Genomic DNA, 18,281 nt, shown 5'->3' with positions numbered 1-18,281 from the left:
ACATATAGAATCATAAAGGTCGTAAAAGGTCTCTGAGATCCCCGAGTCCAACCGCAGCCCATCCCCACTGTGCCACCAAACCACAGCCCCAAGCACTGCATCCCCACGATTCTGGAACATCCCAAGGGACAGTGACGCCGATGCAAGACATCCATAAATCAATATCAGGTCTGACGGTCTGTGCATAAATGTGCGAATTCCAACATTAGCTAATTCATTAGCTAATTAATGCATGCGGGTTGCACCGGTGCGTGTTTTTGTTTACATGTCGAAGCCCTCCTAGACGCCAGGGGGCGCTAAAGCACCGCGCGACTCTTTAATCCCTCCCGCCCAACTTCCGGCTCTCGATGATGACGTCAGTAGAGTGCGCCGCGGTGACGCCCGCTGTCTGGCTGATCAGGAGGTGAGCGCGGGGGCCCCGGGCCTGGCCGGTGCGGTTCCGTTCGGTTCGTCGCCGTCACAGCAGGTCGGCCCGGCCCGGCCCGCATGGCGCGGCGCTGAGTGGAGATGACCGATCAGGAGAACAACAACAGCATCTCCGGCAACCCCTTCGCCGCGCTCTTCAGCTCCCTCGCCGACGCCAAGCAGTTCGCCGCCGGTCAGAAGCAGCAGCTGCGGCAGCTGGCAGGTCAGGGCCGGGCCGCGGGGCTGGGCGAGGCCGTCTGCTGCTGGGCAGAGGCGGGGAAGCGGGCGGGAGCCTGCCGGCTGGTGCCGTGTGTTCCTGCGAAGCCTTTCCCCGGCTCAGAGCGCTGAGGAAGAAGCTCAGGAGCTTTATTTTGCAGGAGAGGAAACTTCAGCCAGCCAGGATGACTCTGACAACAGCGTGTCCGAGAGCCTCGATGACTGTGATTACTCTGTGGCCGAGATCAGCCGCTCCTTCCGCTCCCAGAGGGAGCTGTGCGAGCAGCTCAACATCAATCACATGATCCAAAGGATTTTTCTCATCACTCTGGACAACAGTGAGTGCTCGTGGCTGTCCCGCAGTTGTTGATGTGGCTTGCCTTGTGAAGGCTTGCTTTGGGCCTCAGGGGGATGGGATGCTGGTGTTCTCTGGGTGAACAGTAGGAGGCATGGCCCCTCCTCAGACGGCAAGCTCTGCTCTGGTTCTTATGCTGGTGTAAAACAGGCTGGAAGGAACGCAAGGTGGAAAAGGTCTGTGTCCTCAAAGCGTGCAGCTGGTTCCTATCTGATATTCCCAGAACCTTGAACAGAGCTTATGTGTTTGCTTTTCACCTGTGAGGGTTAGAGAAAACAATGTTGTGCAACTGCTGTGAGAGACTGTTTCTGCCTCTATCATTGAAAACAATCCTGGGAGTTAACAGCTCTGAGTGTCGTCCTCTGCATGCAGCAAATGGAAGCATCACTTAGCATGTCTCGGAACTGGCACCAGCGTGGCACCTCTGGCACCAGTGTGCTGAGGAGCTCGTGCTGCTCCTGCTAAGTGGGGCCACATGGGACAAGGGTGTGAACAGAGAAACTCCCCGAGAGCTTGGGGTCTTGTGAGGAACCACGTAGTACCCCGAAACTGTCTTATACAAGTGATATCAGTGTAAGAGTGCAGCTTCTAATGGTGTGGGTTCTGTGCTTGCAGCAAAATGCCTTGCTGGATTCCCTAATGAAATGTGTTTTAAACAGGAGCTTGTCAGATCTGTGTGAAATTGGACAGGGATGCTGGGAGGTGGGCAGTGCTTCCCTGCAGCAGCCAGTAGCAGACAACTGCCTTTGCCACAGGCAGGATCCTGCTTGCAGATTTCACTTCCTGCAGCTATGTTCTATCAACCAGGACAGCAGATTATTTACGTTCTCATCAGGTGACCCCAGCATGAAGAGTGGAAATGGGATTCCAGCTCGTTGTGTGTATTTGGAAGAAATGGCTGCAGATCTGGATGACCAAGACTGGCTTGACATGGAAAACATCGAACAGGTATAACAGCTGCATGCCTCATATCTCATGCAGAGCAATGGCTGTCCAGATACAGACTGCATCAGTGCTACAAGAGATATGCTGGTTGTAACTGGCCAAACTCTTAAAATCCTAGCTCACTTGGGGAATTTAGTATCTTCTATTTGAGATAGGTTGTTCTGTAGCAACGGTGACAGATGAGGAGAAATTTGCAAGTGCCTAGTCTGTTTTTAAAAGATAATGGATTTTTCTGTTTGGTTTGTTTGTAATTTTTCTCCTTGCTGAAGCTGTTTCACTTTCAAGCTGTTTTTACTTGTATCTAGGCGCTGTTTACCCGCCTGCTGCTGCAGGAGCCTGGGAACAACCTGATTTACATGACCTCTGCTGGCACACAGAATCTCTCTGCAGATCGAGATGCAGGGGAGAAACAAATTCTACGCTACCTCTATGCCTGTTTCCAGAGGGCAAGAGAAGAGGTGGGTAGGAGTTTCTGAGAAAGAAGGTAGTGCTGATATCTAAAAGCTGATGTTTTCATGGCAAGAGGCAGATATGCAGCCTCAGATGTGTTTTATTCTTTCTGTGCAGATAACCAAGGTTCCAGAGAACTTGCTGCCCTTTGCTGTGCGCTGCCGAAATCTGACTGTGTCAAATGCTCACACTGTTCTTCTCACCCCAGAGATTTATGTTAACCAAAATGTGTATGAGCAGCTGGTGGACCTGATGCTGGAAGCATTGAGAGGAGCACGTAAGTTTGGGTGAACTTAATGTATGTCTTAGCAAGGTTACTGTTAGTGGTTGTTCTGTTCTGTTTGAGCTGTGTTTCTCTGCAAGTGTGTTCGGCCCTGTGGAAGTTTAAATTTTGCAGTCAGAATGACATTGAGATCTCCTGACTGCACTGAGGAGGCTCTAAAAGGCACTCTGAATTCTTGTATCTCACTGGTAAAAGCAGCAAGAACAGCACTGTGGCTCAGATAAAGCTTTGACTCCCTTTGTCATGAGAAGGAAGACGAAGAGGAGGGCTGTGTTCAGGTTGCAGTGCATGCATGCTCTACGATCTGGCTGCACTGAACATTGCCAGTAATTGTCTTGTGTCCCTTGCTAGATTTTGAAGACATGACTGAGTTTCTGGAGGAGGTCATTGAAGCCTTAACGATGGATGAGGAAGTGAGAACGTTTGGGGAAGTCATGGTGCCGGTGTTTGATATTTTATTGAGCAGGATCAAGGACTTGGACCTCTGTCAGATCCTGCTGTACACTTACCTGGATGTGATCCTCTACTTCACAAAGCAGAAAGACGTAGCAAAGGTGTGTGCTCTTCAGTTATCGAGGACTGTTAACTTGTTTAATTGCTATGGGCAAACCCAGCTGGTTGGAGTAGTATCATCTCAGTGGTGTTCAGTGAATGCTTCTGTAGTGTCACTCAAAAAGGCAAGAGGTAGAAGTGGAAAAAGAGGTTGCACATGGCAGCAGGAAAGCAGGCAGTGATCCTAGAAGCAGGTACCTCCAGGTACCTGTAATTTTCTGTTCATGGCTGATTTTTGTTTCTTTTAATGATGTTTTTCTTTTTTTTTCTGTGACACATCTTGTGCTCTTCTGATTTATAGCAATTCATCTTCACAGTGCAGCTTTGGTGACTGCATTTCAGTTAGGCTGCTGCATGTTCAACTGTTTTCCCTAGGTTTTTGCAGGGTATATTCAGCCCAAGGATCCTAGCAATGGACAGATGTACCAGAAGACTTTGTTAGGTGTCATTTTAAATATCTCCTGCTTGCTAAAGACTCCTGGTGTGGTAGAGAATCATGGGTATTTCTTGAATCCATCCCGATCCAGTCCACAAGAGATCAAGGTGCAGGAATCCAACATTCATCAGGTGAGACTGAATTGTAACGATGCTGCTTCCCAGTGGGTTTTATGGGTCTCTGCTTCTGGGTTCAAGTGAGAAGGCTGGAATGTGGGGTTGTGTTTTTTGCTGGCTCTTAGCCTGGCTTGTGGTTAAGAAAGTTGCAGAACCACTTTAGCCTGTGGATTCTCCATCTGTAGGGCATGGATGGGTATCACTGCTTAGCCAGGTTGTATCCCAAGTCTTCATACTGACCTCATGTTTCTGCTGCTTGAGAAGTCATTGCTTATGCAGTCGCTTCCTGAGCTTTGGGAAAATGATAGGGTCCCATAATGTACCAAAATGTAGGGCACCATAACTTAAGGTGGTGTATGGAGATAATCTGCCTTTGCTGTATTTACTGTGACAGTGTTTTTTCAGTACCTTTGCTCAACTAAAACATTGGCTCACAAGCAGACAGAACGACGAGCAGAGCTTTTCCTCTGTGAAATTAAAGAGCCTCCCTCCTGAGACCAGCAGTGCTAGTAGGGTCTGAGGTTGTTTCAGAAGAGAGAAGCATCACACAGTAGGACACAAGTGGGGAAGCACACTCAGGTGCAGGTGTTTTTCACAAAGAATGAGATTTCCAGCCGTGTGTTCCTTCAGGGTTGTTGTTTCTGCCAAAAATGTGTGAAGGATTTTGCTTGTATTTCCCACAGAAACAACTTGCATTTCAGTGTGTTGTTAATTATTCCGGCCTCAGGTTCTGAGCTATTGGTAATGCGTGTCTGAATGGTGATGAACACAGGTGTCACAGTGATAATTTACTTTGAAAATCCTTCCTTTTGAGGGTGGGCTGTGGTCTGGACATGGGGCAGCTCTGGAAGCATTAATGAGGGAGTCAAAAGAAGCCTTCAGATCACGACTCCTTCAACCATTCTCTGTTCCCTGTTACAGTTTATGGCCCAGTTCCATGAGAAGATCTACCAGATGCTCAAGAACCTGTTGCAGTTGTCTCCAGAAACGAAGCACAGGATTCTCTCCTGGCTCGGAAACTGTCTGCATGCTAACTCAGGCCGTACCAAAATTTGGGCTAATCAGATGCCAGAGATCTTCTTCCAGATGTATGCCTCAGATGCCTTCTTCCTGAATTTGGGAGCTGCCCTCCTGAAGCTGTGTCAGCCCTTCTGCAAACCAAAATCTCCTAGGCTGCTAACCTTTAACCCCACTTACTGTGCCCTGAAGGAGCTGAATGAAGAGGAGCGGAGGAGTAAGAATGTACATATGAAAGGTATGTCCAAAACTGTGGGAGCAAGTGAAGTAAAAAGGGATCTTCTCAGCTCTTAACCTCTCCTGTGCACTCTTGCTGTATGTTGGTTAACATTGAGTTAAGTGAGAGACTGCAGAGGAAAAAGGGAAGGGATGAATTCAAATAAAACACTGTCCAGTGTCACTTGCAGTCATTTCATATTATCAGGAGGAGCTCTCTTGACCCTTCAACAAAGCTTAATGCAAAGATGCTTTTAATTCTAGGTTTGGAAAAAGAAACGTGTTTGATACCTGCTGTGACTGAACAAGAGCCAGAGTTTGCAAACAGCTACAATCTGGTGACAGAAAACCTGGTTCTGACACAGTATACCCTTCACTTAGGGTTTCACAGGTAATAATTCTAGAGCTGTGTGTGTTCTTAGGGAGCTGGACTCTGAGAAGGTGCTAGAGGTGCTGCTGAGGCACTTTGAGAGAGGTTTTATGTCTTTAGGCTTGAATAATTAACATTCAGAAATAATGTGAAAGCTCAAGCTTTAGGCAGAAGATTGTTCCATTGCTGTTCTACATCTGCACATGATTACACGGATTTTTAGTAAATATTCAGAGTTCAGGGTATACCAATTGAGTTGCCAAATGCATTTTGACTGACAACCTGAGTGTCTGACTAATTTAGTAAAGAATTTTTGCTTGCCTTGTGTTCAGTCAGAGCCGACAGCCTGACAGAATCCACGTGACTTACAGTATTTTAACAGCCAGGTGCTGGATTGCCAGGGCTCACTCAGTTCTGTCACCTTCTCTGGGACAGCAGGCCTCTGTCCTTCTGTTTATGTACTGGGGAGCATCTCAGTGGCAGAGTGTGAGGTGCCTGAACTGCTGCACTAAATTGATTTTATCCAAAGCAGCAGTGCAAGGTAACTGGCCGTTTCCAGGAAACAGTTTTCTGGACACCAGAATGCACTATTTTTATAGCTTTCTTCTCTGAAGTGTTGCCTGGATACTGTGAGGTCACCACTGATTCAGGCATGGTCCCCTTCTGGTTTATTATCTAAATATAGAAATAGATGAAAAAGTTATGCAAGTGGCTCGTTGCTGGGAAACTGAAAATGTCACTTCCCAGGCTTACCCACAGCCTGACCTTGGTAACCCAACAAGGTTTGCAGCTGCGTGGGTTTGTTGTCTGCACCACTGCACAGTGCTTCGTAGGAGCTGCTGCTTTACCAGGCTGCTCAGCAGACCTCTTTGGTATTTCAGGAGGATTTCTTGTCCTCTCAAGTCCTGGCTTGCCTTTCTTTATACATTTCTTGTTGCTGACCCTTGAAACTGATTGCTTGCAAGCAAATAGCTTAAACAGAAAAGATGCTTTCCTGCTGCAAGAATGTCTCTGACAAACAAGCTAAGTTCTAGCTAGCAAGCACGGTGTCCTCTGTACTGCTTGGGCAGTCTGTACTGAACTTACTTGCATCTTGTCTGAGCTCTTGCCTTGTTTTCCCCAACCAGGTTGCACGACCAGATGGTAAAGATAAACCAAAGCCTTCACCGCCTGCAGGTAGCGTGGCGAGAAGCTCAGCAGAGTTCCAGCCCTGCTGCTGACAGCCTCAGGGAGCAGTTTGAACGCCTGATGACCATCTATCTCTCCACGAAGACAGCGATGACGGAGCCACAGATGCTGCAGAACTGCCTGAATCTGCAGGTGTCCATGGCAGTTCTCCTGGTGCAGCTGGCCATAGGAAACCAAGGGACTGAGCCTGTAGAGCTGACGTTTCCATTGCCAGGGGTGGAAAACAGTGCGTTGGCCTATGTACCAGGTGAAGCCACTTCTCCTACTGGTTTGTGCTGCTGCATGTGAATCTGAATCTCAAGCAGCTTAAGAAATGCTCTGTTTGGAGTGTTTATGCATACGTGGCCTTATTCTTTATGATCCCTTAAGCACCAGGGTTTCCCCTTAGTTTTTAGCTTTGTGAAGGGCGAGTTATAGAACGTGTGAGAGAGTGTAGTGTGAGTCAGCTGCAACTTCAATGGTAACAACACCCAGAGCACAGCATCCAAAACAGGCAGAGATCCCTCAGTTAATCCAGCAAGCTGGTCCTGATGATGCTTAGATGAATACTGGAAGCTCTGTCCAGGGAAGTGCTTTGCTGTCTGGGGGAGAGGATGCAGTGCTACTGCTGGTAGCATTTTTCTTTGCACAGAATATTCTCTTTGAAGGGGGTTATTAACTCTCCTAACATTTGCAGCTCTTTCAGGGAACACTTCAGATTTTGATTGCTGCTGACCTTTTAATGATCCAGTGCATTGCCATGTTGCTAAGTTTGGCCAAATCCTGCATTGATTTACTGTTCTCCCTGTGCACTAAATTCTGTTGTGTTGAGACTGTCTTCTCTTGAGCTTCTGCTGCGTAGCAGTGCATGATATCAGTGGTGAGCTGCTGGAGCCCTGTAGAGTGACTTTTGAGATGAGTGATGTGAATCCTGTGTGTTAGATTTCTTCAGGCTGTGTATTCTTCACGATTTTGGTATTCTAATAAAACTCCCCCTTTGTTCTGAAACCTTAATTGGAATTAGAGAGGTAAGCTAAGTGCCACTGTGTGAGCTGCCTGATGAACTAACATGCAATCTCTCCTCACAGAGTTCTTTGCAGATAATTTGGGTGACTTCTTCATTTTCCTGCGGCGTTTTGCTGATGACATCTTGGAGACTTCTGCTGATTCTCTGGAGCACATCCTTCACTTTGTTACTGTTTTCATGGGTGATGTGGAGAGGTACGTACAGAGCCAGGTCTAAAGCCTTTGTGCTTACTGCAAAGCACCTGGATAGGAACAGAAAGGTGGGAATTGTCAGAGGTGCCTTGGGGCTTGGCTCATACATCTGTAGGTTGCTTGATCCCTTTGAAAAACTCAAATTCTGCTCACAGAAGGCACCAAAAGCTGCCTGAAGAATTTGTGCTTCACATGAGGCAAACGGAATATTCAGTGCCTAAATACTTGTTTAGTCATCCTGTGCGGGAGCAGAGTCACCCAGAAACGAGGTGCCAGTGAACACTGAGCAAGGGAGGTTTGGCTGTTGCTGTAACAGTAACTGCTGCTCGTCCCTAGATGTTGTTGAGAGAGTTTTTCCAGCACTCTCAATACTTCTTACTACCTGAAGAAGTTACTTCTGTGCTTGCTGGCACTCTCATCTACACAGAGGGCATATGGCAGCAGGAGCACTATGAGTATCCATCAGCTGGAAATCACTACCTAATCAAAATGTACTTGAATTACTTATTCTGCTGCTTCACTTGGTGCTGTACACACAGAAACGAGCAAGTGTGGTGCTGAGTAGAATTTAGATGCGGTCATCTGGCTGTATTTAACAAAAACTAGTGTTGAAAGGATGTTGAGTGGGAGTTGAGTGGGAGAATCAGGTGTTGTTCCCAGCAGAATCTGTCTGTCTTTCAACACGGACGCTTTGCTTTATGCTCCTATATGACATAAGAAGCTGCTCTGTTAGAGATGCTTTGCTAGTTGCTACAGGAACATACTGAAATTGATCTTTTTTAAGTATCCCTTTGAATTCTACTGGTTTTTTGCTTACAGAATGAAGAATCCTCATCTGCGAGCCAAGCTGGCAGAAGTGCTGGAAGCTGTGATGCCTCATTTAGATCAGGCCCAGAATCCCCTTGTCTCCAGTGTGTTTCATCGTAAAAGAGTGTTCTGCTCTTACCAGTATGCTGCCCATCTTGCTGAGGCACTTATCAAAGTCTTTGTGGACATTGAGTTTACTGGTAAGCATGGAAGGTGAAGAGGTGTCTTCCTTAAAATCTGTTCAGGTTTTGAAGTGCTTTGATGTAGAAGAAGGAATCTCTTTGTGCTTTGTTAAACTGCTCAATTGTATTCCAGCAAAGCACCTGTCTTTCTAGAGTTCTGACTCGCACAAAACCACACGGCTAGGAAGTATAACTGTCAAAGGGCAGCTGTTTGTTGGTGCAGCACTGCTTGTAATTTGCCATTTCCTTCTACTGTGGAATCGGTTGTGTTGTTTGGAAGTCAGTGACAGGTCTCTGACTTCTCCAGGAGCTGTTTTTTATAATCCCCTGAGAGCAATAGGAAACACATGCTGTTAGAGGAAACGCATATGTGTAGCTGAGGCGGTCATTTTCCTTCCCAGGGGGTTCTGTTGGACTCTGCTGGTTTCCTGCAGCCCTACATACGATTGGCACTTCCTGCACTTTGAAACTGGAGAATTACTCAAGAGCTGGAAGTGCTGCCCTTCTCACTTGCTTGTGTCTATTTCTGCTTGGGATGCTGTCAGGCACACTGACTGTCCATCGACAGCACCCTCCTCCTGTAAAAGTATCCCAGGTGATCTGAAGTAGCTGTGATCCCAGCAGCCACTCGTGCTTTTGTTCCACAGGACTCGTTGTACCCTATGGATGCTTAGCTTAGCCTGCTCACAGCAGTGGTAACAGAACTGCTGGACCCTTTTGTTGAGGAAGTGGTGGTGAAACTGGGCTTTGGCTGCTTGCTGCATTCAGTACCCAGCTGGGTGATCAATATTCAGCTTTCTGAAGAAAAAACGCAGCCTGCTCCCACACGGTGCTGAGCAAACATTGAAAAGGGATTAAAAATCTCTGCCTGTAACGTGGTGCTCTCACTTCTGTCTAGGTGACCCACATCAGTTTGAGCAGAAGTTCAACTACCGCCGTCCGATGTATCCCATCCTGAGATACATGTGGGGCACGGATTCCTACCAACAGAGCATAAAGGTGAGACAAGCATGTGAGCGAGTCTGTCTAGCTCTTTGTGGAGCTCACAGATTTGTGTCTTGCAGTTTGGGCTGTGTCAGAGCATTGACAGTCGCTGTCTTGTTGTTTGCAGGCTTTGGCTGATTATGCCTCAGAGAATCTAGAAGCAATGAATCCCCCTCTTTTCCTGCGCTTCCTTAATTTGCTCATGAACGATGCAATTTTCCTGTTGGATGAAGCCATACAGGTAGGGTTTTGTGTGTGTGCTGCAGGCATCGTGTAGAAATGGTTCTTACTCCCTTTTAGGTGGCTGATTACAGCAGTGAGCTTTTATCTCCAGACCAATATAAATATACTTTTGCTCTTTGGGTGAATCCTTGCAGTAGACACTTGCTGGGAAACTCAGCTGAGCCAGGTTCAGGATCTTGCAAGCATCAAGTCTGGTGTAGCAAACACCATGGAAGGGATTATGGCAGGAGTATGATGGGGTCTGGGACGGCTCTCACAGGGCACTTGATTCCATTCCCCTTCATCCTGGGAGATGGATCAGAACAAAAAGAAGCAGAAATCTTTCTTTTTTTCTTCCCAGATGGAGAATGAAGTGCTAGCAGAGTCAGAAGGAAACCTGCCTGTTGTTAATCTGGTTGCAGCCAGGCTTTAAATGAGTGCTGCAGTTTTTGATTATCAAATCCCCCTGGCCTTCCCTCAGGTGGTGTAGGCTAATAAGGACCTTTTGTCTCTAGGCAATTTTTCATTAGGTTTACAAGGCAAGTTTCAGCTGAATTCGTGTCCCTGATGTGTGATGATTGTCTCACCATGCCTTCCAGAGCCTCTTGGTGCTGCCAGAAAGTGCTTTTGTGGAGCTTTGACCTGTGGCAGAAGGGAGGCTGGCAGATCAGGCAGGTCACGTGGATGTTGCTCATTTGGTTTTGAACATCTGCAGACTTCATACAATTTGTCAGTATGAGCAGTTGTATGTTTTATTAAAATTATGCAGTTATGAGCCCTTTCAAGTGCTCTACCTTTTCCTTCCATAACTGGCCCCTGTCACAGTGGAGCAGATAGTATCTGAGGTCTTGCCATTAAGTTTCCTAGGGTGGTGAGAGCACCAAGGCGTTGTAACACAGGTGAGCTCTTATTTCTTGCTTGTTACAGCTTTTGAAATTAACTTATGGCATTCCACTCTTGAAAATGCTTTGGTTTTGCTGCCTCCTAAGATCAGGCAGATGAGCAGTGAGGCTTGATGCTTTCAGTTAATGTTACCTAGATGTGTTAAAGTGGAATTTGCCTTAGGAAGAGATGGTAACATTGTACTGATTGACCAGAGGAGATGATGTGGAACGTGGATGTTCTCTGTGCTAAGCACTCAAAAGCTGTGCTGGATGTCTCTGACAGTTTTCTTAGTTCACTAAGGTTTCTTTTCTGCCTACGAAGGTTACAGAACGAAGGTTCTACGAGGAGCAATCCTAATGTAATCCATATTCATTACAGGCATTCTGGTTTTTAGCATCTCCCTGCTAATGCTCTCAGGCAGTGATCAGGGAGCACTCTGGGTTAGCTGTTGCTGCCTATTTATTGCTTGTTCTCCTGAGGCTGCTGTAGGAGATGTGTTCCATGCTTCTCTATCAAACACATGTGCCTCTTGTGTGCCCTGAAGTGACTGGTTGAAAGGAAAGCATCTCAGCCTGCTTTACTCACGCAGCTGCTCCCATCTGTTTCCCTGCTGTGTTTTTGCAGTACCTGAGTAAGATTAAAATTCAGCAGATAGAGAAGGACCGTGGTGAGTGGGACAGCCTGTCCCAGGAGGCTCGTCGGGAGAAGGAGTCCAGCCTGCAGATGTTTGGTCAGCTGGCTCGATTCCACAACATCATGTCCAACGAAACCATCGGTACTCTGGCCTTCCTGACATCAGGTAGGAGGAGCAAATCCTGCCTGCTGAGACAGAGCTGCATTGCCTGGGGATTGGGCGGGTGTGATTGGGTTTAAGGATTGTCAGAGAGGGACTGGATTATTGTGAAGCTCAGGGAACTATTGGTTTCTGTTCCAGAAATCAAGTCCCTGTTTGTGCATCCCTTCCTTGCTGAACGCATCATCTCCATGCTAAACTATTTTCTGCAACACCTGGTTGGCCCTAAAATGGGAGCTTTGAAAGTCAAGGATTTCAGCGAGTTTGACTTCAAACCACAGCAGCTAGTTTCTGACATCTGTACGATCTACCTGAACCTTGGGTATGTGACAAGGGAGTGCTGGAGGTGGGATGTCAGAAGCGCTCGTGGAGAAGAAAGGCCTTTGGGTGCTTTTAAGTATAAACAGGTTTTTGTCGTCTCTTGGACACTGATGATGTTTGCAAGGAATTGGAAATCTAATTTGGCCTAAAGTGGGACTGGCTGTGATGTGCACAGCAAAACCTGCAGTGGGATGGGAGCTGCAGCTGCAGTTAGGTGAACATCTGGGGTTGCAGAGCCCTGTGACCTTCTTTGCCACAGGGTGGGAGTGTTTTCATAGGGGCTGTGTGAACAGAAGTCCTTAGTGGGCCTTCCAGAAGCATGGTGTGCTTTTCTGTAACTGTTGTTGGATTACACAGGGCAGACAGCTGCAGTGCAGCTAGTAGGAGTGGAAGTTGAGCGTAATCACAGTTAAATTCATCCCGTCTGTGGAGAGGACCTAGGAAGAACATTTGATTACAGTCAGGCTTTTCTCTCGATACCATGTAACTCCAGTTCCTTGCACTGGTAGCACAGCTGTTGAGGGCACTGTGTTTTGCAACCAGAGGAATATGAATTCTTAAGCTCTTGTTTTCTTTCAAATTGTGGTCCAGGGATGAAGAAAACTTCTGTGCCACAGTACCGAAGGACGGCCGTTCCTATTCACCAACGCTCTTTGCCCAGACAGTAAGGGTTCTGAAGAAAATCAATAAGCCTGGCAACATGATAGTGGCTTTCAGTAACCTGGCTGAGAGGATCAAGGTGAGAAGTAGATAGGATAAAAGCCAGAAAGAAAGGAAACTGGCATCCTTTTCCATCTGTTCATGGCTGCACCTTTGCCATGAAGCTGCAGTTCTGGGGAACAGTGCTTTATCTGAAGTGTATGTTTGGACAGCTGAGAAGGCTCCTTTGTGGCACAGACCCCTATAAGTTTTAGCATTTCCTGAATGCATCTACAGATGTATGAGCACAGCATGAGAAAAGAAGTGCGTGGTGGCTTACAGTGAGGCTTGGCTATTGAAGTTTGTCAGCTTCTAGTGGCAAATGTGTTTGTGTAAATCAGGCTCCCCTACCTGTTCTACATTTCTGTAGTTCTAACAGTGCCTCTGTTAAACAGCCACCACCCTGCCCAGCTCTGATACTTGTGTGTTCCAGTGAAGTGTTTTCTCAGTCACGGTGATGTTACAAGCAAACAGCAAACCTGTTTTTGAAGGAATTGGAACAGCACTGGGAACTCTGGGGTTTTAAAAGCTGTGTTTGCCTGCCAGTCTCTTGCAGACCGTCAGCAGCAGGAGGAGGAGACATATGCAGATGCTTGTGATGAGTTCCTGGATCCTATCATGAGCACTCTGATGTCTGACCCAGTAATCCTGCCTTCATCCCGTGTCACTGTGGATCGGTCAACCATAGCCCGGCACCTGCTGAGGTATGAAATGTAGGCTTAAGTGCATCCTTGCTTATGTTAAGCTTCCTTTCTCACTGACTGCTTTTCATGGGGCAAGGACTTGTGCTTTTCCAAGTTGGAAGCTTGGGATAGGGTGGGGTATACAGGTAATACATTTCACTTATCTAATGATATCCAGTGACACGTGGGCTCAGTGTTGGCTCAGTAAATTCACTTAACAGCAGGAAGATTGCACCAATCTTCCTGACCAGTCTTTTCTTTTTTTTCCCTAGCAAATGGGCTGTCAAGGTAATCTCCTCAATGCTCTCTTTCAGTGATCAGACAGATCCTTTTAATCGGAGCCCACTCACTATGGACCAGATTAGACCAAACAGGGAGCTTAAAGAGAAGATTCAGCAGTGGCTTGCAGAAAGAAAAAAGCAGAAGGAGGAGCTGGAGGACACACTGAACTGAGAACAAAGATCTCCATACCCAGACATGCAATCATTGGCGAGATAAATGCCCTGCAGTGGTGGTGGCAGTTTCTCCAGAGCATCCATGAAACTTGCCGTGTGAATGAGGAATACATCCGGTGCATTTGCACCATCTGGAATCTCTCCTAGTACCTTCTTTTCTCTCTTATTCTGTCTTTCCTTTCAAGAATTATTGTTTAATACCAGGAATTTCCACTGCACTGTAGCTTCCTCACCTCTGCATCTTGGGAAGTTTCAGCCTCTTCTGATTGTCCTATTGCCCTGTCCCTATACTAACTGTTCTCTGTGTTGGCTAACAACTGCCATGTTACTTTTCCAGTGACACCAAAAATGTTCTTTGCTACCCCAGCCTCTGTTCTGTTGCTGTTGACTTCCAAGTTGTTTAAATGATGTAATCTTGTTTACTGTGAAAGTGATGCCTTTGCATCTGCAGCAGCTCTGAAGTTCAGAGGGGGACATGGACTGAAAGGGGACAGTTCTGCAACTGTGTATGTGCTGATCGTGGACGGGGTTTCTTTTTCAGATGATATATGGGACTAAGGGGTGACAAAATGCAATATTTAGATACTTGTACAGTCGGTCGTGAAGGTCTAGCAGCTCATAGAGCTCCTGCGGGGAGAAATTAGTCGCAGAAAAGCTTCTGCTTTAGCCAGGAGGGATGACGAGGCTGCTCGTTCTTTTGGAGGAGCTTGTAATTAGCGGTCGGTGAATGAGAACACCTGTTGTTTCAGAGCTCTTCCGGAGCCGCGTTGCCTCCCTGCCCAAGGCTGTGTACGTTCTCCCGAGGAACGCTATAAATCCTCTTTGCCTTCACGCCGTCCCTCGCCTGGTTTATCGCCGCGTTTGGGGGCACGGGGAGGGCCGGCATCGCGCGGGTCTCGAACCCGGGGACCTCGGGGCGCCGCGCTCCGCCCCGCGCGCGTGGTGCGGGGTCCTTGTGGCTCCGCGCGGGCTGCCCGCGGCAGACGCCTGACGGGAGCACGAAAAGCAGGCGCCGCGGGCAGGCGGGGTCCTGCGGCGGCAGCGGGGTGACTTTGAGGCATGGCGCAGGCCGCGCAGAAGCTGGTGCAGCGCCTGAGCACCCGCGGGCCTCAGCTGCTGAGCGGTGAGCGCCGGGCGGCCGCTCTGCGCCGACGTGGGACGGGGCGGGAGGTCCGGCCGCGGTTCTCCGTGCGCTGCGACGGCGGGGAAGGGCGCCGGGCCGGGGGCCGGGAGGGAAGCGTGTGAGCGCAGCCCGCCGGGCTCAGCTGCGCGCTGCTCCTTTTGTCCCTTCTAGCTGCCGTGGCCTACTCCAAGCCTCGTCTGGCCACGTTCTGGTACTATGCCAAGGTCGAGCTTGTGCCTCCGACTCCCGGTGAGATCCCCAAAGCCATCGACGGCATGAAATCCATGGTCAGGAGCTTTCAGTCCGGTCGCCTGTCGCAGCTCACGGTGAAGGTAACAGCTAGGTGGGGATGGACGTGAATAGGAGGCTGTGCTTCTGTTCTGGTTAACAGATGCCAGGTAGGGCTGCTCACGGCAGCCTGCCTTATTGCATCCAGAGCTTTGCTTCTGCTAATTGTTGCCTGCTTAAACGAGGGTGCTTAGAAGACTGTTTTCCAAAGAAAACCAAAAACAACCAGCTAAAATCTGCCCTCAGAGCAGTGACTGGCTCAGTATCTGTTCAGTCATACGTCTGTAGTTATTGGGTGCTTCTACCCTGCTGCGTTTGCATTAGGAGTGTTCACAAAGCCAGGGGTTGGGCTTTGTGCTTTGCATCTGCAGTCCTTCTGTCCTCCGTGGGCGTTTCTGATCCTGACCTTGGTGTCTGTTAGTAGCAGTGTCATAGAGCTGTGTAGCAAACAGGCGTTCAGCTTGTTTTCTGTTTTCTCGTTCCTGGTATCTATTAAGTATTCTAAAGTGTGTTTAACCTCCAGAGTGTTTTGTTGTCATGAGGCTTAGGATCTGTTCAGAATAATTCTGATTAGGCTCAGTTACAGGTGAAGACAACAATTGTCTTTGGATGTGTCTTATAAGGATGGTATTTTAAGCTGAAGTGACTTGTGGAGATAGGAGCTTTAACATATTTGTCTCGTACTGCCCTTGAGGACTTCCTGCTCAGGCTGGACAACCTGTGTCCTGCTTGGCTGCTTAATCCTCATGTGCTGCAAGTCAGAGATGTGCAGCTCTGGTGCTGTCTCCCAGCGCAGTGAACTTCCATCTCATTGCCTGCATGTCTGTGAGGAGCTGAGGCTGCATTTTCTGCCCAGAGCCTGATGTTAGGTCATCTACTACTGCAGTTTGGCTGTGTCTTTATTGGTGACACGCTCCCCAACCCAGAGCTGCAATGAATATGAAAATCTAATCAGTTGGATAAGGAACAAGTCAGTCAGCTGGGGTAAATTTGCCATCACTCAGGAGAATCCCTCATTTTAGATGAGGTTTTGATAATGCTTGTAATCACTGAGGCACATTAAGGCACGTGTTATTCATTGTGACCGTTCTATTCTCTGCTAGTCAGCTTATTTTCGCTGTGTTGCTTTTTGCTGTTCCCTGTGTTTCTTTCAAGTCCTTCAGAAGAGGCATCCCATTGCCTCTTATGTTTTTGAGGCTTTATTGCTGCCTTTTACCTGCTGCCTGCAGAGAAGCTGGCTCAGACTAGCTTCCTTCCTCCTGCTGCTGCCTTTGCTTAATTCGGCACACTAAGCAACCTCATCTAACAGAGGATTTCAGCTTTGCCTGTGGAGGGCATCACGTTGTCTTTAATGCTCACGAAAGCAATTAAAAAATGTTTAATATGCATGAGTAAGATTTACAGCTTGTGAAGGAACAGTGCTGGCTGTCACATGCAGAGGAAGTGCATCGTGCAAGTGAGATCAGTGTTTGTTAAGAAAGGAGCACAGAGTGGTGTTCTCTGCAAACCCAGTTCAGCTCTTTGTGAAACCATTCCCCATGGGAACCAATACGTGTTACGTAGGTGTTCTGAACTCAGGAGCTGAGGGCTGGCATTTCAGCAGTGTGTTCTGTTCACTACCAGGCTTATAAGAAATTACACACACAAAAGCTTGTCGTGTTTTCCTGGATGAGCTCAGGGATGGAAGAGTTCTGCAGGCTCTTCAGGCTCTGACAGTTGCAGTCTGTGAGCCGCAGGCAGTCAGCACACAGTGGTATTTTCAAGGCACGGTTTCACCACCAGCATTCTAGCTTGACATACTTTCCTGAGCTGCTGTCAGCTGGCTTGAAGCTGGGAGCATTTATAGGTCAAGAGTTGAAAGTGTTTCAGTGTTTCAGCATTGTTTCAACTCTTCCACAACTGTACCAGAGCTGCGCTGTGTTCCCTTGGCTCCTGGCATTACCTGCTCAAGTGGAGAGAGTAGGGAATGGATTTGCCCAGCAGCCTTAAAGCTGTGTCATCTGTTTGGTGCGTTCCTTGTGCTGAGCTTAGATTTGTTTCCTGCAGGTATGGTTTTACAGCCCTGTAAGACGATGACTTCTAAAATAAAATCTCAGCTGATGTGGTATTTAACGTTTCAGAGCCATTTTAGCAGCGTGACCTGTTGAGGGGTGGAGGAAGGTGATAAACAGTAACTTTGCACATCTGGTTTTGGCTTAAACTGTTGTCTTGCCAATCGGATGACTGCTTTGCTAGTCATGCATGGTGTTTGATCACAAGAGCAAGAAAGGAAGCTGTTGCAGGAGCAAATATTCTAAACTGTGGCTTTTTTTCTTTCAGGAAGCGCTGAGGAACGGTTTGGTGGCCACAGAGGTGCTGATGTGGTTTTACATTGGTGAGATCATAGGCAAACGAGGCCTGATTGGATACAATGTTTGAAGACTGGACCTCAGTAACACAGCATTTGCTGCTGCGGCCCTGAGCCTGTAACACAAATAAAGCCAGGAGCTGATGTAGAGTTGTTGTGGTCTTTTTGTGGTGGTTGGGATGCGAGCCTGGCAGTGTCACCAGTGTCACCAATGGCTTCTCTAACACAGCTGCCTGAAGGGCAGTCCCCTTAGCACAGCAGCACATGCTGGTGAAGTGACTCACTTTCCTCTGCCTCTCCCTCAAAACATGAGGTGGCAGCATTAAAGCTGGCTTGGGTCATTTCTGCTGCTCGATCGTTATTTCTGTGCAACAAGCACAGTGCTGCAAAAGTAAAGCAATTTCAAACTGACTATATAAAAGCTTTCACTTGTTTCTGAATGTATTTAACATCAGACAGTGAGAACGTGCAAGAACTCGCAGTATTTTAAGGTGTCAAAGGATACCTTGGCATTGTGTGTATTGTATGGTCTTACAGCATTATTCTGTGCAGTTTGGTTTTGGGTGAAACTTGTGCTGGAAGACTTTAAAGGTAAGCAGAATGGTACTGTACACATCATCTTAAGTCACACATGGCTAAAAGTGTGAGCTGTCTACAAGTTCACAGCCCTGCTTATTTGTAAACAAATTCTGTACAGCCATATCTATATAACAACTTAGTAAGATTAACTGCATTGCAACACCATC

The 18,281-nt window shown here is 47.6% G+C and overlaps 2 protein-coding genes across 2 annotated transcripts; both read left to right on the top strand.

The window, feature by feature from the left end:
- Positions 1-347: 347 nt before the first annotated feature.
- On the top strand, positions 348-14,608 carry UBE4A (ubiquitination factor E4A). Its single transcript, XM_048968427.1, has 19 exons — positions 348-628; positions 783-959; positions 1,812-1,924; positions 2,227-2,379; positions 2,489-2,648; positions 3,006-3,208; positions 3,582-3,773; positions 4,680-5,013; positions 5,256-5,382; positions 6,489-6,796; positions 7,617-7,749; positions 8,566-8,753; positions 9,634-9,734; positions 9,847-9,960; positions 11,451-11,625; positions 11,761-11,941; positions 12,532-12,679; positions 13,186-13,343; positions 13,637-14,608. Exons 1-19 carry the CDS (start codon positions 508-510, stop codon positions 13,773-13,775), a joined length of 3,225 nt encoding a protein of 1,074 aa, XP_048824384.1. The 5' UTR covers positions 348-507; the 3' UTR covers positions 13,776-14,608.
- Positions 14,609-14,765: 157 nt separating this feature from the next.
- On the top strand, positions 14,766-17,685 carry ATP5MG (ATP synthase membrane subunit g). The gene is made up of 3 exons (XM_048968455.1): positions 14,766-14,900; positions 15,072-15,232; positions 17,508-17,685. The coding sequence occupies exons 1-3, from the start codon at positions 14,837-14,839 to the stop codon at positions 17,604-17,606; spliced, it is 324 nt and encodes a 107-aa protein (XP_048824412.1). The 5' UTR covers positions 14,766-14,836; the 3' UTR covers positions 17,607-17,685.
- The last annotated feature ends 596 nt before the right edge of the window (positions 17,686-18,281 follow it).

The sequence above is a fragment of the Lagopus muta genome, chromosome 22 (genome assembly GCF_023343835.1).
Source record: "Lagopus muta isolate bLagMut1 chromosome 22, bLagMut1 primary, whole genome shotgun sequence".
NCBI lineage: Eukaryota > Metazoa > Chordata > Aves > Galliformes > Phasianidae > Lagopus > Lagopus muta.
Note: the sequence above shows the minus strand (reverse complement) of the source record. Positions and strands in the feature narration are given on the sequence as shown.